Source organism: Lolium perenne, chromosome 6 (assembly GCF_019359855.2).
Source record: "Lolium perenne isolate Kyuss_39 chromosome 6, Kyuss_2.0, whole genome shotgun sequence".
In the NCBI taxonomy this organism is placed as follows: Eukaryota; Viridiplantae; Streptophyta; class Magnoliopsida; order Poales; family Poaceae; genus Lolium; species Lolium perenne.
The window spans coordinates 101,078,990-101,103,991 of NC_067249.2; the positions used below are offsets into that span (position 1 = coordinate 101,078,990).

At 42.2% G+C, this 25,002-nt stretch overlaps 1 protein-coding gene across 1 annotated transcript; it reads right to left on the reverse strand.

Moving 5' to 3' along the window:
• Positions 1–22,458: 22,458 nt before the first annotated feature.
• LOC127307427 (adenine/guanine permease AZG1) lies at positions 22,459–24,456 on the reverse strand. Its single transcript, XM_051338154.2, has one exon. The coding sequence runs from the start codon at positions 24,287–24,289 to the stop codon at positions 22,592–22,594; it is 1,698 nt and encodes a 565-aa protein (XP_051194114.1). The 5' UTR covers positions 24,290–24,456; the 3' UTR covers positions 22,459–22,591.
• Between the last annotated feature and the right edge of the window lie 546 nt (positions 24,457–25,002).

The following is a 25,002-nucleotide window of genomic DNA, read 5'->3' on the forward strand; positions in this document are numbered from 1 at the left end:
ACGCTTAGCGAAGCTCCGCCGGAGTTCTCCATCGCCACCGCCACCACGCCGTCGTGCTGCCGGATTGAAGGAGGAGCTACTACTTCCGCTGCCCGCTGGAACAGGGAGAAGGACGTCGTCTTCATCAACATCGAACGTGTGACCGAGTACGGAGGTGCTGTCCGATCGTGGCACCGTGATCAAGATCTTCTACGCGCTTTTGCAAGCGGCAAGTGATCATCTACCGCAGCAACAAGAGCCTCATCTTGTAGGCTTTGGAAATCTTCAAGGGTGAGTCTCGATCATCCCCTCGTTGCTCCCGTCTTCTAGATTGCATCTTGGCTTGGATTGCGTTCTCGCGGTAGGAAATTTTTTGTTTTCTATGCAACGAATCTCTACAGTGGTATCAGAGCCGTGTCTATGCATAGATGGTTGAATGAGTAGAACACAATGGTTTTGTGGGCTTTGATGCTTTTGTTGTCTTTAGTTTGAGTACTTTGCATCTTTGTGGCATAGTGGGATGAAGCGGCTCGGACTAACTTTACATGACCGCGTTCATGAGACTTGTTCCTCGTTCGACATGCAACTTGTATTGCATAAGAGGCTTTGCGGGTGTCTGTCTCTCCTACTATAGTAAAGATTCAATTTACTCTTCTATTGACAACACTAGTATCACCGTTGTGGTTCATGTTCGTAGGTAGATTAGATCTCTCTCGAAAACCCTAAACCACGTAAAATATGCAAACCAAATTAGAGACGTCTAACTTGTTTTTGCAGGGTTTGGTGATGTGATATGGCCATAATGTGATGATGAATATGTATGAGATGATCATTATTGTATTGTGGCAACTGGAAGGAGCCTTATGGTTGTCTTTAAATTTCATGTTGAGTAGTATTTCAAAGTAGTTGTAATAGTTGCTACATGAGGTGAACAACCATGAAGACAGCGCCATGGACCTTGACGCTACGCTGACGATGATGGAGATCATGCCCGTTGATGATGGAGATCATGTCCGTGCTTTGGAGATGAAGATCAAAGGCGCAAAGACAAAAGGGCCATATCATATCACATATGAACTGCATGTGATGTTAATCCTTTTATGCATCTTATTTTGCTTAGATCGCGACGGTAGCATTATAAGATGATCCCTCTCACTAAAATTTCAAGATAATAAAGTGTTCATCCTTATGAGCACCATTGCCAAGACTTGTCGTTTCGAAGCATCTCGTGATGATCGGGTGTGATAGAATCAACAAGTGCATACAACGGGTGCAAGCCAGTTTTGCACATGCGGATACTAAGGTGACCTTGACGAGCCTAGCATGTACATACATGGTCTCGGAACACGTGATACCGAAAGGTAGAGCATGAATCATATGATTGATATGATGAACACTTTGAGTGTTCGCCATTGAAGTTACATCTTGTCTCGTGATGATCGGACTTAGGTGTGATGGATTTGGTTCATGTGATCACTAAGACAATTCGAGGGATATTGTTTTGAGTGGGAGTTCACCTAGATTTTTAATTATGTTGAATTAAAATTTGAACTCAATTTGTCATAAACTTAGTCTAAACTATTGCAAATATATGTTGTAGATATGGCGTCCCCAATCAATTTTAACCAGTTCCTAGAGAAAGAAAAGCTTAAGAGCAACGGTAGCAACTTCACCGACTGGTTCCGTCATGTGAGGATCTTCCTCGCTAGTGGAAACCTGCAATATGTGCTTGATGCACCGCTAGGTGACCCTCCTGCAGAAACTGAAACCGATGAAGTAGAGAATGTTTACGCGACTCGGAAAGCTCGATACTCTCAAGTTCAGTGTGCCATCCTGTGCAGTATGGAAGCCGATCTTCAAAAACGTTTTGAGCACCACGATCCTCATGCGTTGGTCAATGAGCTGAAAGCTATATTTGAGACTCATGCGGCCGTGGAATGCTATGAAGCATCGAAACACTTCTTCAGCTGTATGATGGAAGAAGGCAACTCCGTTAGTGAGCACATGCTCGTTATGACCGGGCATGCGAAGAAACTCAGAGACTTGGGAATAGTGATTCCTAACAGACTGGGGATTAATCGTGTCCTTCAATCACTGCCACCTAGTTACAAGAACTTTGTGATGAACTACAACATGCAGAACATGAACAAGGAGTTACCTGAACTCTTTGGCATGCTAAAAGCTGTTGAGATTGAGATCAAGAAAGAGCACCAAGTGTTGATGGTCAACAAGACCACCAGTTTCAAGAAACAGGGCAAGTCTAAGGGAAAATTCAAGAAGGGTGGCAAGAAAGCTGCCACGCCTCCTATGAAACCTAAGAACGGCCCTAAGCCTGATGTTGAGTGCTATTACTGCAAGGAGAAGGGAAACTAGAAGCGTAATTGCTCCAAATATCTGGCTGATCTGAAGAGCAGCCTTGTCAAGAAGAAGAAAGAAGGTATATCTGATATACATGTTATAGATGTTTATCTCACTAGTTCTCGTACTAGTACCTCGGTATTTGATAATGGTTCGGTTGCTCATATTTGTAACTCGAAACAGGAACTAAAGAATAAACGAAGACTACTGAAGGATGAAGTGACGATGCGCGTTGGAAACGGATCCAAAGTCGATGTGATCGCTGTCGGCACACTTCCTCTACATCTACCTTCGGGATTAGTTTTAAGCCTAAATAATTGTTATTTTGTACCCGCATTGAGCATGAACATTATATCTGAATCTTGTTTAATGCAAGACGGTTATTCATTCAAGTCTGAGAATAATGGTTGTTCTATTTTTATGAATAATATCTTTTATGGTCGAGCACCTGAAAAGAATGGCTTATTTCTGTTAGATCTCGATAGTAGTGATACACATATACATACCATTGATGCTAAGCGAATTAAATTGAATGATAATTCTACTTATATGTGGCACTGTCGTCTTGGTCATATTGGAGTGAAACGCATGAAGAAACTCCATACCGATGAATTACTTGAATCACTTGACTTTGAGTCACTTGATAGATGCGAAGCATGTCTGATGGGAAAAATGACTAAGACTCCATTCTCTGGTATGATGGAGCGAGCTACTGACTTATTGGAAATCATACATATCGATGTGTGCAGACCAATGAGTGTAGCATCGCGCGGTGGTTATCGTTATGTTCTAACCTTCACAGATGATCTGAGTAGATATGGGTATATCTATTTCATGAAACATAAATCCGAAACTTTCGAGAAGTTTAAGGAATTCCAAAGTGAAGTAGAAAATCAACGTAACAAGAAGATTAAATTTCTACGATCTGATCGCGGAGGTGAATATCTGAGTTATGAGTTTGGCATGCATTTAAAGAAATGCGGAATACTTTCACAATTGACACCGCCGGGAACACCACAACGAAACGGCGTGTCCGAACGTTGTAATCGAACTCTCTTAGATATGGTTCGTTCTATGATTTCTCTTACTGATTTGCCGTTATCATTTTGGAGTTATGCATTAGAGACAACCGCATTCACTTTAAATAGAGCACCATCAAAATCCGTTGAAACGACACCACATGAATTATGGTTTAATAATAAACCTAAGCTGTCGTTCCTTAAAGTTTGGGGTTGCGAAACCTATGTAAAGAAGTTACAACCGGACAAGCTAGAACCCAAAGCGGAGAAATGTGTCTTCATAGGATACCCTAAGAAGACTATAGGGTACACTTTCTATCACAGATCCGAAGGCAAAATCTTTGTTGCTAAAAACGGAACCTTTCTTGAGAAAGAATTTCTCACTAAAGAAGTGACTGGAAGAAAAGTAGAACTCGATGAGTTTGATGAATCTTTACTCGTTGATCAGAGTAGCGCAGTACCGGAAGTTGTACCTGTACCGCCTGCATCGGCAACAGAGGAAGCTAATGATAATGATCATGAAACTTCGAACGAGGAAACTACTGAACCTCGCAGAACGACAAGGGAACGTGCCACTCCTGATTGGTAAGATCCTTGTCTAAATGTCATGATTGTGGACAACAATGATGAAGACCCTGCGACGTATGAAGAAGCGATGATGAGCCCAGATTCCAACAAATGGCAAGAAGCCATAAAATCCGAAATGGGATCCATGTATGATAACAAAGTATGGACTTTGGTAGACTTACCTGATAGCCGCAAGGCTGTCGAGAATAAATGGATCTTCAAGAGAAAAACAGATGCTGATGGTAATATTATTGTCTATAAAGCTCGACTTGTCGCAAAGGGTTTCCGACAAATTCAAGGAGTTGACTACGATGAGGCTTTCTCACCTGTAGCGAAGCTAAAATCTGTGAGGATTTTGTTAGCAATAGCTGCATTTTTCGATTATGAGATTTGGCAGATGGATGTCAAAATGGCGTTCCTTAATGGAGACATTGAGGAAGAGTTGTATATGGTACAACCCAAAGGTTTTGTCGATCCTAAAAATGCTGACAAAGTATGCAAACTTCAGCGTTCAATTTATGGACTGAAGCAAGCATTGAGAAGTTGGAACCGACGCTTTGATAAGGTGATCAAAGACTTCGGGTTTATACAGTGTCATGGAGAGGCCTGTATTTACAAGAAAGTGAGTGGGAGTTCTGTAGCATTCCTGATATTATATGTGGATGACATATTATTTATTGGGAATGATATAGAACTATTAAGCAGTGTAAAAGGTTATTTGAATAATAGTTTTTCAATGAAAGACCTTGGTGAAGCATCGTATATATTAGGCATCAAGATTTATAGAGATAGATCAAGACGTCTAATAGGGCTATCACAGAGTACATACCTGGACAAGATTCTAAAGAAGTTTAGAATGGACGAAAGTAAGAAAGGATTCTTACCTATGTTACCAAGTGTGGTGACCCAGCATACCACTGCATGGTGTAGTATGCAAGTCTGATATAACACCAATGAAACACAGTTCCACGGGTATTATATCGCTCAGAGTGGTACAACAGAAACATATGCGGGTCCAAGGCATGTCTATAGAATTACAACATTGACTCTGTTACATAAGATCAGCACAGCCTCCTACTTTACAATGAGGTAAATCTGCAAATAAATTCCAGAAGACGACTCGTAGTCTAATTCTATCACGAACTCTATTTGTAGAGTATTTGACTAGCTATAGAGGCTAAGAATAGATTCTAGCTAAGTAGGAGCTAGGTTGAGGAAGCTATTTCCTTTCTACTGCTAATCTAGGTTTTCTCCTTGTTGGATGACGTATCTGACTCCGCTGACAGGGTCCTGTCTCGTGAAGTAGTTGTTGGCTCCTTGGTCTTCGAGTTGCACTGTAGATCCTCCTTCGAGGCCTCCATATCTAAGCAGGGGATTTAAGAGTGGGATGAGTACGAGCGTACTCAACAAGTTCATTATAGGAAAGAGGTGTTTAATGCACTAGCTACGGCATTAGACCAGAAAATCTAATACCAATGCAGGTTTTCATAATCATTTCTTCAACAGGTTGCTTTTATTCAGAAGAACTATGTCCGTCAGCCTTCACCGGTTTACTAGAACTTCATGGAGCACCTTTCCGGCCGCGTTCGCAGTTCCATATCCCGGAACAGGGAGTGACAGGTCACGGTTCTTTACACTCTGCAGAGGTGTGTTGCTTTACCCATAAGAGATCTTAACCTTGGTGCCAACCGGGTGATCTTCCCGTCCACACTTCCTATGGTGTGAGGCCCGGTATAAGGTCTAGCCAATCATGTTCCTCCGCTACCTCGAACACCCACCCATTGTTGCATGCCCCGACCCTGGGTCCACGCCGGTCCCATTATTCCTGTAGATTTCAAGGTGGACCCCGACCACGACGACAGTGCTGGGCTCTACCATACACTCCTACGCCGGTAGCTGCAACCCATCATAGACCGCATTACCGTGGGGAATTAGAATGGGATCCCCACCCTCCGGTTGTTCCGCAAGACACAACTGCTACGGTATGCAAAGCATTACCGTGGGGAATTAGAATGGGATCCCCACCCTCCGGTTGTTCCGCCAGATACAACTGCTACGGTAAGCGCATCCGTTGATGAACGAGAGGTGGAAACACTTTTGACTACTCCGTCCCACTCCGGATCTTATGGTTAACACGGGTATTACGGCACAAGAATCACTGGCGACATTTGTTGTTTAATCCTAGATGGATATAAACCCTTGCAATGGAACCTCCACCATATCAACACAATCCATGGTTCCATTGCCCACCACATAGTCATATTCATAGTTATGAAAATAGTGGTTTTGGTTTTTATGCAATAGTGATAACCATAGTACTTTGCAAGTAATTTGATAGAAATACTCAAATGACATGAGCAAGTGATGAACTTGCCTTTCTTGACTGCAAGATTATGCAGTCAAGGTCTTCGATACGCAATAACTCCAAATTCTGAAATAGCATCATCGTCCGGTAAGGACGATGTTTAAAAGATTGGCAAGGATGCAATAATGCATAAGTATGAGATGCAATCGCTCTAAGCGTGACCTAACCCCGATGATTTAGGATCAGTGAGTTGTAATGATTGGTTTAGGGTGTGTTGCACTTTTAGAGTGATTCACATACAAGGTTCTTATTCAGGTGTGATTACTTGGTACTATAAACAGGTAGATAATAAAGCATAATAATTAATTGAGCACACAAAGAATGATGATTGGCATAATATTAACAAGTAAAGAACAGTGGTCAGTTTAGTACTATATGGCATGGTTAATGATTAATTATCATATACTTTAAAAGAATAACTTTTGAAGAACATGTTCTTTAATAAAGAACAAGTATGATAATTAAGTGGGTGGTTTTCTATGGTTGACTATGGCTTCATGTAGTTGCTGGAATAGGTATTAGATGGATCCCAACCAAGTTGGATTCATCAACACCTAGGGCTTGTAAGGTTAAGATAAACCCAGGCATCCTAAGCAATTCATTATACATGGTTGTTGTCAAAGTTGGTTTATTTTGCTAATGATAGCTGGCTAGGTTTTATAGGTCCTTATAAGCAGGGTTGATGATGATTCTTTGTTTACTTCAGAAGAATAACTTTTGAAGAACATACTTCTTAAGTAATAAGAAGTATTACAATTAAGGTTGAGGTTGGCTTGTATTAGCCACTGGATCTCTAAGTAGAGAATGGTTGGTTCCAAACGAAGATGGTTCATAAGTATCTCACACTAGTAGGGTTTAGTGGAACAGGGTTATGTAATGCAATATAGTAGGTATGGGTGCTGTTAGGGTTCATCACAATGGTGTGAGGATAATTAAAGTTACTTAAAGATGATAATTCTAAGGATATGAGCTAGGGTTTGCATTTGGTTGACCCTATTTGATCAACCATGTTGGATAGGGATGCATATATGGGATACTAAATGATTGATAAAAGAGCTCCTACATTTTTTGTGGACATAACAAGTATTTAATTGCAAATCAGGGTTTTGTGGATCAGAAGTAAGTACATGATCACATATTCTAACCTGGGTTTAGGTTTAGAAGCAATTTAGGTTTCACATGTAATAATGGAACTAGGTTTTGTGCATAATTGAATTAGGGTTTTAGGGTTCCACATAAAATTATGAGGTTATCACTTGGTTTAAAATGGAACTAGGGTTTTCTAATTACCCTGCAATTATTGGATTAATAACTTCATTAATAAATTTGAAGTTATTAATAACTTAGAAAAAATAATATTTAATCTGGCATTTTATCATTTTTAATTAATTAATAATAAAGGTAATTATTAATTTGAGTTTTAAATCCTCCTAATAAGGATTTAATAAGTTAATAGAAAAGGAAAATTAATTTTAATGTTTTCCTTATTTACTTACTGGTTTTTATTTATCTTAAGAAATTTTTACTAATTATTGAATTTTAATTGAATTTAGAATTAAAATTAAAAGTTTAAATAGCAAGTATTAAACAATTAAATTTTTATTAAGAATAAAAATTTCATTTTATATTTTTGTTAAATAGAGTTTTATTTTATAAGAATTTTAAGATTTTATTTATATTTTTCTGACTTAATTTGGATTTTCTAGATTTAATTGAAATTGCAGCAATTTTCTGGATTTAAATTTAAACTAAATTTACTAAACACACACGTGTCTGTGCTACCCACAGACACAGACAAGTGGGCCAGTGCCACGCTGGCAGCCACAGTGGCGTCGAGGTGGCCACCTTCTGTGCCACCGGCGGCCAGTGACGGCGATCGCCGGCGTTCCCGTGGTCCCGCGAGGGTGTGCTGGTGCTTACTGGAAAGAGGACGCCGAGGCGAGGCTAGTGGTGGCAGCGCCGCCATCTAATGGTCGCCGGAGCTCGCACGCCGGCGAGGCCGAGCGGCAGATATCACGGAGCAACGATGCTAAGCATGTTACGGGGCATAATCGAGCGAACCAAGTACACTACTGGATTCAATAGCTCACCAGGAGTATGTAGCGCTTGACGGCGTGGTCGATGGAGGTCTGGCTCGCCGGATTTCATGGCGCCGGCCGCCGGGGAGCTGAGCTTGGCGACGGCGCTACGGGCTGCCCCTGCTCGATTCCTTTTGCAGGAGGAGCAAGTCGAGCATGGCGGTTCTAACGGTGGTCATGGCGAGGCCTGGGGCTTCCCCAATCGACGGCGACGGTCGACGTCCGGCTCAGGTAGGGTTTCGGATTGGGGGAAATTTAGCAGAGGAGGAAGAAAACCGAGGCTAGGCTCGTCCCGGGGCTTTTATACGGCGTCGGAGGGTGCCTCGTCACGTCGTCGAGGAAGGAGAGGGCGCCAGCGAGCGACGAAGAAGAGCACGCCTTCGTGCTGGCGTCCATGCGCGTCGAGAGGATGAGGACGACTTCCTCTCGTTGATTTTTCAACGAAGAGGTAAGTTGGGCTGGTAAGTGGGCTGCTGGTGGGTTGTGTTGCTGGGCCGCGGCTGGGCTGCACCATGGGCTGCACGGCCAGGTGAGCCAGGTAATGTTTTTTTTTCCTTCTTTGCTTTTTCTGTTTTATTTTCTGTTTTTATTTTCTATTTTGAATTCAGTTTTGAATTCAATTCTGTTTGCAGAAATTTGTAATTACTTTTAACTTGGCAATTACCTTTTAAGCAAAATTCTACTTGAGGCATACTATTTTGATGTTTAATATAATGATAGGTTCAACGTGCACAATATTTCAAGTATGTATGTTAATAATTATAATCTTCCATTCTCTTTCTTTTTAAAATTCTAAATGTTTTTATAGTACTATAGCACTTGATAATAATAGGTGATAAATTGACTTTGCTTTATCTAGCAAGGATTTGTTAATGGATTATGATCTTAAGGCTTAGCTTCTTATTTTTGAAATAGGATTTCAAAGGTGTGATTTCATGTGCCCTATATTTTATAAGTTAAGGAGATGATCTAGTGGCATGATCTCCTATACCTGGATATTTCTAAGGACTTGATCTCCAATTTGAGAATGTTGTCACTTTCCTGTTATCTTATGTGCATAACTATGTGTTAATGAGTGGGAACTTCTACTAGAACTCCTTCCAAGTGTAGTACTTTTATTATAGTTTAGTAACACCTTGAAATACCTAGAGTAGGTACTACTCTCATCATGGTTTGGTCTTGGTTATAAAGATAAGTGATTGATCACCATCATGGGTTTAATCAAATGGTTTAGCACTAGGTTTTACTTAAGTTCCATAATTAAGCATAAACTTTAATTAGTGAACAATTCTAGGGTTCTCATCATATTCACCTAATGGCAATTGGTTTGGATCTCAATTAGGGTCTAGGTTTATATTATGATCACCATAGTGATACACAACTAGGGTTGAGATTTAACTCTGGGTTGTATATATGAGATGACACCATATTGCATGTGCTAGGGTTTAATCTCCCCTAACCATGATAAGGTGGTTGTTTACTTAACATTTTATGTTCTCCTCTAGTTACTATGATATTGAGAATTAGTTTTTTTCTTCTACCAATTGGCTTCTATTGTTAACCTCAATTTATCATTTAAGTAACTACATTAGTTATAGTTCTTTTTATAGTTAACTTTGGTCATATGATATATGGTTTCTCACCATATAGAGTATAGAGTTTAACCCTAAGGTTTTCTTAGGTTGTTTAATTTCTGAAGTATGGATATGGTAGGATTCTACTTATGATCACCAAGTGGTTCACAAGTTAAGGTTGGGATATAAGCCTATGGTTGATTACTAGTTACCTCCCTATTATTTCATGTGGTGAATGATATCTGTTTATCCTATTAGGGTTTAACTTATCCTCACATATCTCTAGAGCATGACCATGGTTTAGGCATGATCATCTTGTTCTTAATATCTTTACCTCAAGTTCTTAGGGTTTATGATCATTACTTATTTCATAATGATCAAGGTTTGGCTTTCTAAAGTATATCTCTCCTGAGTTAGGTTTATTACTTCTCAGATCAAGTATTGTCTTGATCAACTAGGGTATAATATCTCTCTGATAGTTTCTTGGGTGGACATGGTCATGGTTATCTCATTAGATTTATATCCCAGGAGAATGCCTGAGATAATTACTTATGATTCTTCTCAAGGAATGATGATATAATCATCCTGATGATTGGTTAATTATCTCCCTAGGGTTCAAGTGTTGCCTCAACTACTTAGGTGTAACTCCATAGCTTCATCCCTCTCATATAATCATAGTTATTCTAGGGTTTATGGTGTACTCCTAATAATTATTTAAGTAGCTAAGCTAAAGATTCAATTGTCTATCTTAGTTGGATTAGTCCTATCCTTATTTCACTAATTCATGGGTATAGTCTTATTCCATTTGATATTAGGTTATCTCAGCACACCAAGGGAAATGGTTTACAACCTAATACTTTAGTTCAATAGTTATCCTTTATTCTTAAATAGGTAAAGCTTGGATTAGTATGTATGATCTCTCTCATTTGGGGAAGGACTTGAATAATACTCTAGGGTTCCTCTTGAAGATGATGTTGTGATCATATGGATGTTTATATCCAAGGTTTGCCTCAAGGTTTGTCATTGCTTCCTTAAATGAAATAGGACTCTCACCTCTCTAGGTTTGATGCTTAATAATTTGGAATAGAGAAGAATTATATTCCTTAGTTGGATCTCCATGTCTTGTTTCCAATAATGGAGTAAAATGAATACCATGAGATTCATGGTAGGATTATGGATTAGTTTAAGACATGGAAAAGGTAAGTCAAGAATGGTTTCTCCATTTTATTGTTACTGGGTTTGTAATTGAATAGATATTCATATGCTATGGCAAGGATTACTATATTATATTCTTTTATAAGATCAAGCAATTGATCATTGAGTAAAGTGTTGTTGTGTTGATTATTAGTTCCATTTGATCTAACCCCTTAGATCAAATCATCTCTACCCAAAACGAGGTTTTAGCAAAGTCACATTGAGGTTTATAACGCTTGACTTGATGAGCTACTTCAATTCCACCAAGGTCAAGTGAAACTTCAAGCCATCGTGGATCGTTTTACTTTAAAGCGCGAAAATTCCCCAGATTTTCTATGCATGAATGCAATGCACACATCTGTTTCCTCTATTTTTGTAACCCCATTACCTGGGATATTACACCAGGCAAGGTCTTGAGTAAGACTCAAGGACCGGCTACGGCAGAAGAAAGAGAAAGGATGAGTCAGATCCCCTATGCCTCGGCAGTAGGCTCTATTATGTATGCCATGCTATGTACTAGACCGGATATAGCACATGCTGTTAGTTTGACTAGCAGATATCAAAGTGATCCAGGGATGGAACACTGGACAGCGGTCAAGAATATCCTGAAGTACTTGAAAAGAACTAAGGATATGTTTCTTTATTATGGAGGTGACCAAGAGCTCGTTGTAACCAGTTACACCGATGCAAGTTGGAACACTGATCCTGATGACTCTAAGTCACAGTCTGGGTACGTGTTTATATTGAATGGTGCTGCAGTAAGCTGGGCAAGCTCGAAGCAGTGCACGGTGGCGAAGTCTTCAACAGAATCAGAGTACATAGCGGCTTCAGAGGCTTCATCAGAAGCGGTATGGATGAAGAGGTTCATTGTAGAGCTCGGTGTGGTTCCTAGTGCATTGGACCCACTAGTCATCTACTGTGACAACATGGGTGCCATTGCCAATGCACAAGAACCAAGGTCACACAAGAGGCTGAAGCATATCAAGCTGCGTTACCACTCGATTCACGAGTACATCGAAGATGGAGAAGTAAAGATTTGCAAAGTACACACTGATCTGAATGTAGCAGATCCGTTGACTAAAGCTCTCCCTAGGGCAAAGCATGACCAACACCAGAATGCCATGGGTGTTAGGTACCTTACAATGTAATCTAGATTATTGACTCTAGTGCAAGTGGGAGACTGTTGGAGATACGCCCAAGAGGCAATAATAAAAGTGGTTATTATATATCTTTATGTTTATGATGAATGTTTATATACCATGCTATAATTGTATTAACCGAAACATTGATACATGTGTGATATGTAAACAACAAAGAGTCCCTAGTTTGCCTCTTAACTAGCTTGTTGATTAATAGATGATTAGTTTCATAATCATGAACATTGGATGTTATTAATAACAAGGTTATATCATTATATGAATGATGTAATGGACACACCCAATTAAGCGTAGCATAAGATCACGTCATTAAGTTATTTGCTATAAGCTTTCGATACATAGTTACCTAGTCCTTATGACCATGAGATCATGTAAATCACTTATACCGGAAAGGTACTTTGATTACATCAAACGCCACTGCGTAAATGGGTGGTTATAAAGGTGGGATTAAGTATCCGGAAAGTATGAGTTGAGGCATATGGATCAAACAGTGGGATTTGTCCATCCCGATGACGGATAGATATACTCTGGGCCCTCTCGATGGAATGTTGTCTAATGTCTTGCAAGCATATGAATAAGTTCATAAGAGACCACATACCACGGTACGAGTAAAGAGTACTTGTCAGGAGACGAGGTTGAACAAGGTATAGAGTGATACCGATGATCAAACCTCGGACAAGTAAAATATCGCGTGACAAAGGGAATTGGTATCATATGTGAATGGTTCATTCGATCACTAAGTCATCGTTGAATATGTGGGAGCCATTATGGATCTCCAGATCCCTCTATTGGTTATTGGTCGGAGAGAGTTCTCACCCATGTCCACATAGTTCGTGAACCGTAGGGTGACACACTTAAGGTTTGATGTTGTAATAGTAGAACTTGAATATGGAATGGAGTTCGAAGTATTGTTCGAAGTCTCGGATGGGATCTCGGACATCACGAGGAGTTCCGGAATGGTCCGGAGAATAAGATTCATATATAGGAAGTCATTTTATAAGTTTGAAAATGATCCGGTGAATTTATGGAAGGTTCTAGAAAAGTCCGGAAGAATTCACTTTGGAAGGCGGAGTCCCGAAGGGACTCCGCCTCCCATGGCCGGCCAACCCTAGAGGGGGGAGTCCAAGGTGGACTCCACCCAGGGGGCCGGCCACCACCCCCCTCATGGAAGGGTGGGAATCCCACTTGGGTGGGAGTCCCACCTTGGGTAGGTTTCCCTACTACATGGAAGGTTTTGGGTTGGGGTCTTACTCGAAGACTTGTAGTCCAACACTTGGGGGTTCCACCTATATAATGAGGGGCATAGGGGAGGGGACCGGCCACCACAAGCCCTCAAGGAGGCCGCACCCCATAGTGGCCGGCCACCCCTCTCCCAAACCCTAGCTGCCCCCCTCTCCTCCACCTCTCTCGCAACGCTTAGCGAAGCTCCGCCGGAGTTCTCCATCGCCACCGCCACCACGCCGTCGTGCTGCCGGATTCAAGGAGGAGCTACTACTTCTGTTGCCCGCTGGAACGGGGAGAAGGACGTCGTCTTCATCAACATCGAACGTGTGACCGAGTACGGAGGTGCTGCCCGATCGTGGCACCGTGATCAAGATCTTCTACGCGCTTTTGCAAGCGGCAAGTGATCGTCTACCGCAGCAACAAGAGCCTCATCTTGTAGGCTTTGGAAATCTTCAAGGGTGAGTCTCGATCATCCCCTCGTTGCTCCCGTCTTCTAGATTGCATCTTGGCTTGGATTGCGTTCTCGCGGTAGAAAATTTTTTGTTTTCTATGCAACGAATCCCTACATACAGTTACTTTCACTTTTGCTCTTCCACCTCCAACCAATATCACTAATATGTTTGGTAATTGGCTAAATGGAGTTGATAGACAATCTAAGACATTCATTCGTATTGGGGTGTCTGCTCTATGTTGATCTATATGGAGGGCGAGGAATGATATTATTTAAAACAAAAAACAATATTTTCACTTCTTGCAGGTTAGGGGCAGCGGGATGTTGTGGCTACTGGCTGCACACGGCTGATGGTCGCTCAGGGTATCTTGTTCCAGACTGGTTGGCGACACACTAGATGGCTGCATTAATGTGTAGTCCTTTTTTGTTTTGTTTCTTTCGCTGGTTGATTCTTGTATCAATCCTGGGTGATGATTGAGATGTTCTAAAACTTTGTACTCGAAACTTTTTTTAATGAAAGGTCGTATGCATCATCATGATGCAGAAGCCGGGATTTTGATCCTCATTTCGAAAAAAAATCTATGCAGAAGGTGAAGCCATGCATGGAAAGCAATCCACCAACCGGGTGCCGATGTACCTCCTGACGGCCTGAGGGGATGAGAAACAGAAAAGAGACTCGTATCCGCTCATCTGCCATCCTGGGAATGCCCTGTCAAGCAGGAAAGAATGTGTGGGTATTAAGTTTTGTGTAGGATTATTATTTTTTAAATGGTGTTGATATTAGATTAAGGAGGATAGTCTGTATTACAATCGAGCCTGACTTGCTTCAGCACGCAGGCTGGTGCACAGAAATGCATGACACCACTACTCAACACTCTGTAGGCAGCCAAATAATGAGCAGCACCGTTGGCTGATCTTGGAATCTTTTGAATTTGGAAGTCAGAGGTTTCATGGGCTGCTTGGAAGGCTTCAGCATAAACAAGTCTAGCTTGTGATCTTGCCCACGAATTGGACATGAGGGCGTTAACGACATTTAGTGGCTTTCCAGCATGACCGGCAGGTTAAGGTTTACAGCAATCTGGATGACTTCAAGCGCTGCTATAGCTTCAGGCCTTCAGTTTCCTTCGCAGATTGGCATCGATCGATTGGGCTCCATGCGGAAAGGATGATGCCGTCGGTATGATTTCGGACAATAGCAGCACCCTAGTGGCTAGTGGCGTCCCCAGTACAAAAGGAGACGTCTGTGTTTACTTTTAACAATCCTGCATCAGCAGTAGCAGTTTGGTCAGTTAAAATAGCTTCAGTGTGGGTTCACAGTTCAGGATCTTACCTCCTTCCCGGTGGTACCTCGTTCAAACCATTCCTAATCTGAATGGTTATGTTAAGGTAGTTATTGATGAAAACAACAGAGTTACGGATGGAAGCATCCTCTTTCCTAAATATTGCATCATTAGGTAGATGTCAGGCCCTCTACCAAATGAACAGGAGCTTTGATCTCATCTCAGCTGGTTGTTTATCTAGTGTATTTAGGGCCCATTCTTCTCCTGTTTTTCTCAGATCTTCTTTTTTTCATATCTCTCTCATGGCTTGATGAAGAGCAAAGGCTTTTGTGCAGGACATGACCGCATGGTATTCACATTCAGCTTCCCTTCCACAGATAGAGGGTGCAGGCAGCTGGTAATTTTTTGTTCTTTTGCTTCTGTTCTTTTTGTAGTAGGAAGATTGAGTTCGTCTGGCTGATGATTCCATAAGTTACAGCTACGAGTTGTATGATAGTTTTGCCAAAATACTTGTACGTAGCTGTATGAATCAGTTCCAAAGAAAAAGATACTCCACATTTGTACAAAATTGCTGTCAACTGGTTGCATCAGAGCTAAAAAAACATTATTAAGGTTGTACGTGTATCCACCATCAAAGGAAGTACAAATCATGACTCTTTACTCTTCTTACATTTCCTTATTTTTAGTTATAGCTATGAGTTGTATGATAGTTTTCCCAAAATACTTGTATGTAGTTGTATGAATCAGTCGAGGCGTTTTTGCGCCCGGGAGCATATGCTCTAGGTTCTTGAAATGACTTCTAAACACAGTTTAAAATGATAAAAACAATCTGAACTGAGAATTGATGCATACAGGTCGACATACTTTGTGCTGATAAAGTCTTTTCGCCGAAAACCAATATTTTTTGTGCCGTGTGCAAAAAAGATAATTTTTGTTGTTTAAAAAGAGCGTTTAACGACATATTTCTTTATCTTTTCTACACAGGGTAGAAAAATGTCAGTTTTTCACGAAACTTGGCGTGCACACATATAGCGTCGACATATACGTACCAATTTTTTATTCTTTTTTTAATATTTTTCTGGATAGCAGGAGCATTTGCTCCCATGTTCAAAAGTGCATTTCCGAAACAGTTCCAAAGAAAAAGAGACAAAACTGCTGTCAACTGGTTATATCAGAGCAAACAAAAAGGAAGTACGTATATCCACCGTCAAATGAAGTACAGATCATGGCTCTTTACTCTTCTTACATTTCCTTCTTTTTGGTCTTAGGAAGGCAAAATTGGGTTATCCTAGATCGTCATCTGTTCACAGAATTGAAGAGTGATAGATGCATCTTCATGCTTATCAAAGCCGCCTTATCCTTGCAAAGCTATCGAGTTGCTTTCACCAGAAACCATGATCCATTTAGAGTACCACAAAGGCACAAAACATCACTTCAAAAAAAGGCACAAAACATGATGAACCTGATATTATAGGATCAGGCAGACATAGTGGTCCAAAGTTATAGTAAGAGTGGAATCTATAATATGCTCTCCATGAAGATGTTTACGGGGCCACCGCAACTAGACATGGTTATCTTGAACAATGTGGGACACTAATGGGGACAAGAGAGTCATGTTCTACCTGCCCATTCGGATGAGGAATCCTAGAAAATAGTTTGCATTGCCCGGAACTATGTGAACGCATCACCTCCCTTTGGATGGCTCACGTCAGAGCTAAAGACATTTTTTAGCAGTTGCTTACGAACTTCTGTTAATAATAAGTACTCCCTCCGTTCTTTTTTAATTGACTCAGATTTAGTACAAATTTGAACTAAATCCGAGTCAATTAAAAAGGAACGGAGGGAGTATGTGTACTACTGGTTGGACTATAACTTTCTTTCTTGCAAGGAGTTTGTAATGTTGACTTGTATACAATACAGAACTAATATCATTAGAGACATATGATACTCCCTTTAATTTATATTACTAAACGTATCTAGAATTAAAATGTATCTAGATACATCTATACTACAGTCAACTAATATGAGTCAGAGGGAGTACCAAAATTATTTTCGTAGTGTATTTAAGCTCTGTTGTATAAAAGAAAAGAGCATATTTTAAAACATTCAGGAAAGATTGGCGGTAAGCGCGTTTAGCCTGAAGATCACCACTGATCAAGAACTGCAGGACACTTTCTGCATCTCTACAAAGGCCACTGAAATCGACACATCTCCATTGATAAGCAACTAACAAGGTCGCCGTCACTGCCGTTGATCGATCGTCTTCACTTGGGTGGTAGGAAGAGCTGAAAAGAAAAGAGAGAAGCAGTGCTCCTCCGGCACTGGCTGGACGGCTCGTCCACTCGCAACTAGACAAAACTTTCTTGAAACAAAATGTGTGAAAGGAACCGCGCAGCAGTCCATGACCACCACCACGTGAGAAATACTTGAACGTATGTTGCCATGCTTATCGTGTGAACAAAAGTAGCTGAGCAAGTGTGCAATGCCGCAACAAGGGAGGAGAAAAGGGTTTCTTATCCCAATCTATAACTATTTTTGTGGTTGACAGATGGGTTCCCTTAAACTATTATAGTGGGCTTGCTTGCCAGCAATTCTTCCTTTAAGATATCTAAATCTTCATTTGACCATGAACACACCCACCTCCTCTGTTGACCACCGTACCGGAAAATCAGTACACGATGCAAGGGCGGACACACAATTGGAGAAAAAAATTGAGTGTTTTTGCTCACCAACTCTTATGGCTAGAAAAAAATGCTTCGAATCATTTTTTCGGTTCTTGTGTTCATTTCACTAGTTGTATATTTTCTTATAGCGATCTAATAGTTATTTTTGTGGCTCACAATGATGGCTAGGGAAAAAAAACCCAAGTTGCGACACTTGTCTCCTCTCTTCCCAAATTTGCACCTCGTAAAGAGGCCTTTGTGGAGGAGGAATACAGTCTTATGATGTTTAGAGGTGGTCTTTTCTGGAAGTTACGATGGTGTAGCAAAAGCTAAAGAGTTTAGAAGATTAACAAAAAGTAAAATAAAATCAATGAATAAAGATGTTCAACAAACAGGAAAAAAATCATGGTGTTCGTCAGCCTTTGCTCCTTGTGAGGTTATTAAACCTTCACATGTTCAAAATACAATCTAGTCTTTTAAAATGTCCGGCAAGGGGGCTTTTTTAATGGAGGTATTCATTTTAGTACTACAGGATATACTAGCAACCACGAATGATCAAATCAGGGTCAATCTTTTTTTATGTAGGAAGAAATTCAAAAAGGACCTAGACTAGGTTACACAAAATCAATAGGAAAAACTAGTCACATTCAGACCATAAAATACACAATAGAGAGTTGATTTTCTCATAAGAAATAATTTTGTCTAGGCTAACATGCAAACTACCATACATGGCATGAAACTAGGAGCTATATCTAAAACAACAAGGAAGGTTCTTTACATGGTAGAACCTCCAGGTTCGCCGGTAACCACATAGTTTTTTTTTAGGTTTGCTCCACTCGCTTCATCAAAATAAATCTTAGGCAACACCTTTTCCGCAATCGTCACATACTTGTACCTTCTCTTCTAGGTTACAAACATTGCACACATAGATGTTCGACAAGGTTTGCTTATATTTAATGCTTATGAAATGAATGGTAAAAAATGTTGTCGCGGCGGGAATACAACACATCAAGAAACCAATATAAAAAATAATGTCCTCCCACCATATACATTCTCAAATTATTACATATCATTTTTGGTTCTTCACATGCTCCAAAAATGGTCAAGATATTTATAAATCAATTTTAAGAGTGAAATAAAATTGTTAAACCGGTGATTTAAGAAAAATCGGAAATGGAAAGACATTTTCTTACAAAAGCGTTCCGTAAATAGGAAATAATAATGACGAATATTTCAAGTAATCATGAAACCGCAAAATCTTTAAAATTATAAATCAACTAGATATTTGCAATAAATGACGAAACACGAATACATAAAACTAATGAGTTCAACAATAGTAACATATATTTTAGAAACTAGTTCATGAGATGTAGCTTTTATATAATTGTGTGTTATCTTGCATCATTAAAATGTTACAATATATTATCAAAAGTTCAAACTTCTCCGGTTGATATACAACACTTCATTGTTCTCAATGTCCTAATTTCGTACTTGCGTGCATTTATTACTTTCAATTGTGCATTTTCATTTTCATCTTGTCTAATATTTTTGGGCTGACATGGGTGCTACGTGGGCTAAACTGTAGTTTTGGCATAAGTAATGCCATTTTAATCGTTGTTACAGATAAATCTATTTTCACTTATAATTGAGAGTAAAAGTTCTTTTTTGTCTAGAGGAGGAAACATGTTGGTGGTCGACATCAGCTGCTTTGATTTATGGAGTGGCAAGTTAGAACGCCTCGTATTACTAAGCAGTTAACATGCGATGTTAGGGTAAGAGGAGGGAGGGAGTAGGATGAGTGTGTTGGAGATATACCCAAGAGGCAATAATAAATGGTTATTATAATATATCTTTGTGTTTATGATAATGTTTACATACCATGCTATAATTGTATTAACCGAAACATTGATATATGTGTGTTATGTAAACAACAAGGAGTCCCTAGTAAGCCTCTTGTATAAACTAGCTTGTTGATTAATAGATGATCATAGTTTCATGATCATGAACATTGGATGTTATTAATAACAAGGTTATATCATTATGTGAATGATGTAATGGACACACCCAATTAAGCGTAGCATAAGATCACGTCATTAAGTTCATTTGCTATAAGCTTTCGATACATAGTTACCTAGTCCTTTCGACCATGAGATCATGTAAATCACTTATGCCGGAAGGGTACTTTGATTACATCAAACGCCACTGCGTAAATGGGTGGTTATAAAGGTGGGATTAGGTATCCGGAAAGTATGAGTTGAGGCATATGGATCAACAGTGGGATTTGTCCATCCCGATGACGGATAGATATACTCTGGGCCCTCTCAGTGGAATGTCGTCTAATTAGCTTGCAAGCATATGAAAGGTTCATAAGAGACCACATACCACGGTACGAGTAAAGAGTACTTGTCATAAGACGAGGTTGAACGAGGTATAGAGATACCGATGATCAAACCTCGGACAAGTAGATTATCGCGTGACAAAGGGAATCGGTATCATATGTGAATGGTTCAATCAATCACTAAAGTCATCGTTGAATATGTGGGAGCCATTATGGATCTCCAGATCCCGCTATTGGTTATTGGTCAGAGAGAGGTCTCAACCATGTCTGCATAGTTCACGAACCGTAGGGTGACACACTTAAGGTTTGATGTCGTTTAAGTAGATATGGAATTTGGAATGGAGTTCGAAGTTTTGTTCGGAGTCTCGGATGGGATCCAGGACATCACGAGGAGTTCCGGAATGGTCCGGAGAATGAGATTCATATATAGGAAGTCACTTTCAAAGTTTGGAAATGATCTGGTGCATTTATGGAAGGTTCTAGAAGGTTCTAGAAAAGTCCGGAAGAAATCACCATGGAAAGTGGAGTCCCGAAGGGACTCCACCTTGCATGGCCGGCCAACCCTAAGGGGGAGGAGTCCCAGGTGGACTCCCCAATGGTGGCCGGCCAACCCCCCCCCCCCCCCCCCCCCAAGGAAGGGGTGGGAGTCCCACCTTGAGTAGGATTCCCCCCTTGGGTAGGTTTTGTCCCTATGGAAGGTTTTGGTTTCGGGTCTTATTCGAAGACTTGGATGCCAACACTTGGGGATTTCCACCTATATAATGAGGAGGAGAGGGAGGGGCTGCCCACTCTTGGCCGCACCACCTAGGGCCCCCCATGGCCGGCGCCCTACCCCCTCTCTCTCCCCAAACCCTAGCGCCCCTACTCCACATACTACTCCCGCAGCGCATAGGCGAAGCCCTGCCGGAGTTCTCCACTACCACCGCCATCACGCCGTCGTGCTGCCGAGATTCCGAGGAGAATCTACTACTTCCGCTGCCCGCTGGAACGGGGAGAAGGACGTCGTCTTCATCAACACCGAACATGTGACCGAGTACGGAGGTGTTGCCCGATTGTGGCACCGGCAAGATCTTCTACGCGCTTTTAAAAGCGGCAAGTGATCATCTTCTGCAACAACGAGACCTAATCTCGTAGGCTTTGGAAATCTTCAAGGGTTAGTCTCGTTCATCCCCTCGTTGCTAGCGTCTTCTAGATTGCATCTTGGCTTGGATTGCGTTCTCGCGATAGAAATTTTTTTTTGATTTCTATGCTACGAATCCCATCAGAATGAAGTAACTCGTTAAAAATAGAAAAAATTAAAATTATGATGTGTGCATTATTTTTTAGATTTCCAAATGTTAAGTAGCTTATAGCAATTTTGAACTCACCCGCTTGTACGCTAAAAGGACAAGAATCAAATGATGAGTAGGGTGCTACCAATTTCGAACTCACCCGCTTGTATGCTAAAAGGAGGTATGGGTCGATATTTTTTATGTAGAAAGAAAATCAAAAATGGATTTGGACCATGTTACCTTTGGGGTAGGGGTTGCATGTGGAGAAATGTCCCACATGCACTATTTCACCATGTTTCATTGCACCTCAATCCATGTAATTTTTTCTAAACCACAACGAAACTTGTTGAAAAATTGTAGCACGAATCGCAAAGCACGAATCGACAGACGAAACATGCGCACTCTCTAGTGTGCAAGGTAGAAATGTTCTGTGCGATTCACGTGTCATAGAGTATTATTCTTCATAGTTCCGAGTTAAACTCAATTTGTTTGACATGTTCTTTGTGGATGGGAGGGACGTTATACCCTGACTCTTGGGATCACACTTTATGGGAAAATATCTATGTGAAAATTTGTGATTTCTAAGGACACTTTCGATGTTGAAATTTTGTGACTCTTAATCTTTGGTGGACGCTTGTGATTACGTGCATTTAGTGGTGATGCCGGCTGTGGGGTTCATGTAAGTGTTTTTTTCTAGTATTAAAGAACAATGAATAATTCAGTTAGTTGAGTGATACTATGGAGTACCCTTTTTTCTAACCCAAACCCCATGACTGAATATATTAAATTAGGGTGTGATTATTTCTCAATCGACTGATAAATAATTTCGTTCTTAGTCAGATGATATCATCAAATTTCAGTTGCAACATAAAGTTTGGCAAATCCCATTCTTAAATAAAGTACTCCTCTGATCCATACACTTATTATGGAGAAGAGGAAGTAATAATTTGGTTGCAAATTGCCGAAATATTTCTAACGGAAACAGATATGAACATCCTAGTATCCAAACACGATCAAATTGAGGATCCTAAAGGCACAAAATAAATACTAATACCTACAAGATCACAAAGCTGCTAAGCATGTCCCCCATCATTCACATGCTCCCTATTGCTACCACCGGCACTGCCGCTGCTACTCATCTCGGTGACGGCGCCAGCACCCACCTTGCGGCGGTAGCCAAGTTTGGTTGCGGCATCACACGCCCAATCCCATGAGTGCAGTAGCATGTAGCTGCCGATGCCGCCGATGAGACCGTAGGCGATGGAGTAGGTGAGCGGCATGAGCGCGAGCGTCAAGAACGCCGGCACGGCTTGCCGCATGTCGACCCAGTCCACCTCCGCCACCGACCGCATCATCATCACGCCCACCAGCACGAGCGGCGGGCCGACCGCCCATGGCGGGATCGACGCCAGCAGCGGTGTCACGAAGAGCGCGGCCGTGAAGTACACCGCCGCCGTGAGCGCCGTCAGCCCCGTCCGCCCGCCCTCTCGGATCCCCGTAGACGATTCGATGAAGGCCGTTACGGGGGAGGTGCCCAGCAAAGACCCGAACACGATGGCCGTGGCGTCGGACATGAAGGCGAAGTACTGCCCCTCGAACTCCCCTGTGGCGTCGTCCATGAACCCGGCGAACCGCGCCATCGAGTAGAGCGTGCCCGTGGTGTCGAGGATGTCCACGTAGAGGAAGGTGACGAGCGCTTCCCAGAAGAATCCTTTGCCGGCTCCGCTGAAGTCCAGGGCGCCGGCGGTAGACTGGATGCGATGGACATCGAACACCTTCTTGAAATAGCTGAAGCTCTCGTCGCCGGCCGGCGTGTCTGGGAACACGGTGACGCCGGTGTTGCGCGGCCAGGAGATGAACGTCACGAAGAGGATGCCGTAGATCATGGCGCCCTTGACATTCTTGATGAGGCAGAAAGCGATGATTAGGAAGCCCACAACAGCGAGCCAGAAGGTTGGGGATGTCATCCGACCCGAGAGGCAGAGTATGCCGCCGGAGACCGTGCCGCCAGGCATCAGTGCGACTGTACCATTGGGGAACGTAATCACCGGTGCCACGGACGCGCGCTCCGACGCCGGGCACGCGCCGAGCGTGACCAGCGTCGACGAGCTGAAGCCAACAAGCCCCAGGCCCTGGTTGCTCTGCAACCCAATGAAGGCCAAGAAGAGCCCGATCCCCGCGGACGACGAGATCCGCACGGGTTTGGGGATGAACTGGGCGAGCTTGGAGCGCAGCCCCACGATGGAGATGAAGAGGAAGATGAGGCCCTCGAGGAAGACCGCGGCGAGCGCGGTGCGGTACGGCAGCGTGCCGGAGCCGTGGAAGCCGACGACGGTGTAGGCGAAGTAGGCGTTGGTGCCCATGCCGGGGGCGAGCGCGAGCGGCAGGTTGGCGAAGGCCCCCATGATGAAGGAGCCGATCACGGACGACGCGGCGGTGGCGACGATCAGATCCCGCCGCACGCGGGACACGCAGGCGGCGTACCCGGGGTCAACGGGCGGGAACTTGCAGCGCGGCGACGGCGCCTGGCAGTCGTCGACAGTGCACGTCCCGCCAGAGTCCGAGAGGATGGAGGCGTTCACGGCGAGGATATACGCCATGGTGAGGAACGTGGCCGTGCCGGCGCGGAGCTCCGTCGTGAAGGTCGTGCCGCGCGCGGCCAGGTGGAAGCGGCGGCCCACCCAGGACCGCTCAACGGCGGCGTTGAGCCGGCCCAGCTTGGTCGTGGCCTCTTCCCCATTGCCGCTGGTGGGGATGATGGGGTTGGCCATGGCGGCGTTCGGCCGGCGCACGCACTGTGGGCTGTGGAGTACGTCGCGTGCGTTTGGATCTTTTAATCAGCAAAAATTCAGGGGTTTGGGGGACGTAGAGTCAAAGCCTGAGGTGGGAGAGAAAGCGAGAGAAAACTGTATTCTATTTCTATCTTCACATCGTGATTCCTTTGTGGTATTCCTTTTTTCTTCCTCTTTCGGCTTAACTACTGATGCACATTGGTGATTAGCTTATCTTGCTTGCTTCCGTCAAATTGGGCATGATATTTTCAGTGGATTAGGACAGGACGGACCTTTCTAGCCTTGTGATTTTGTTCACAGGATCGTGACTTATTGGTTGCGTCAAGTGTCTGATTGCCTTGGTTTGTCTAGATAGGATTGCAACTTTCTGTTAGTTCTCTTTTCTTTTTTGAAAAGAAGGATAAACCTCTAGCCTGAGAGTCCGTTGCAACTAATGTGCCATAAGCGAGGTACTAAATTTTTTTTACCCCTTTTAAAAGGGTAATCACAATGTGCAAGGTAGAGATGTAATAACACCACCTACTCTTAAAATATATAAGTCGCCCTTAAGTTTCGTTGGTTAACAACTTATAACTTTGACTACCATTTGTATTTATAATATCTCTAAAAAAAATAAGCATATATGAAATGAAAGAGATTTGTAAGACGAATGTTGAATCCATCATATATTAGTGGTTATAAAGTTGTGCTTC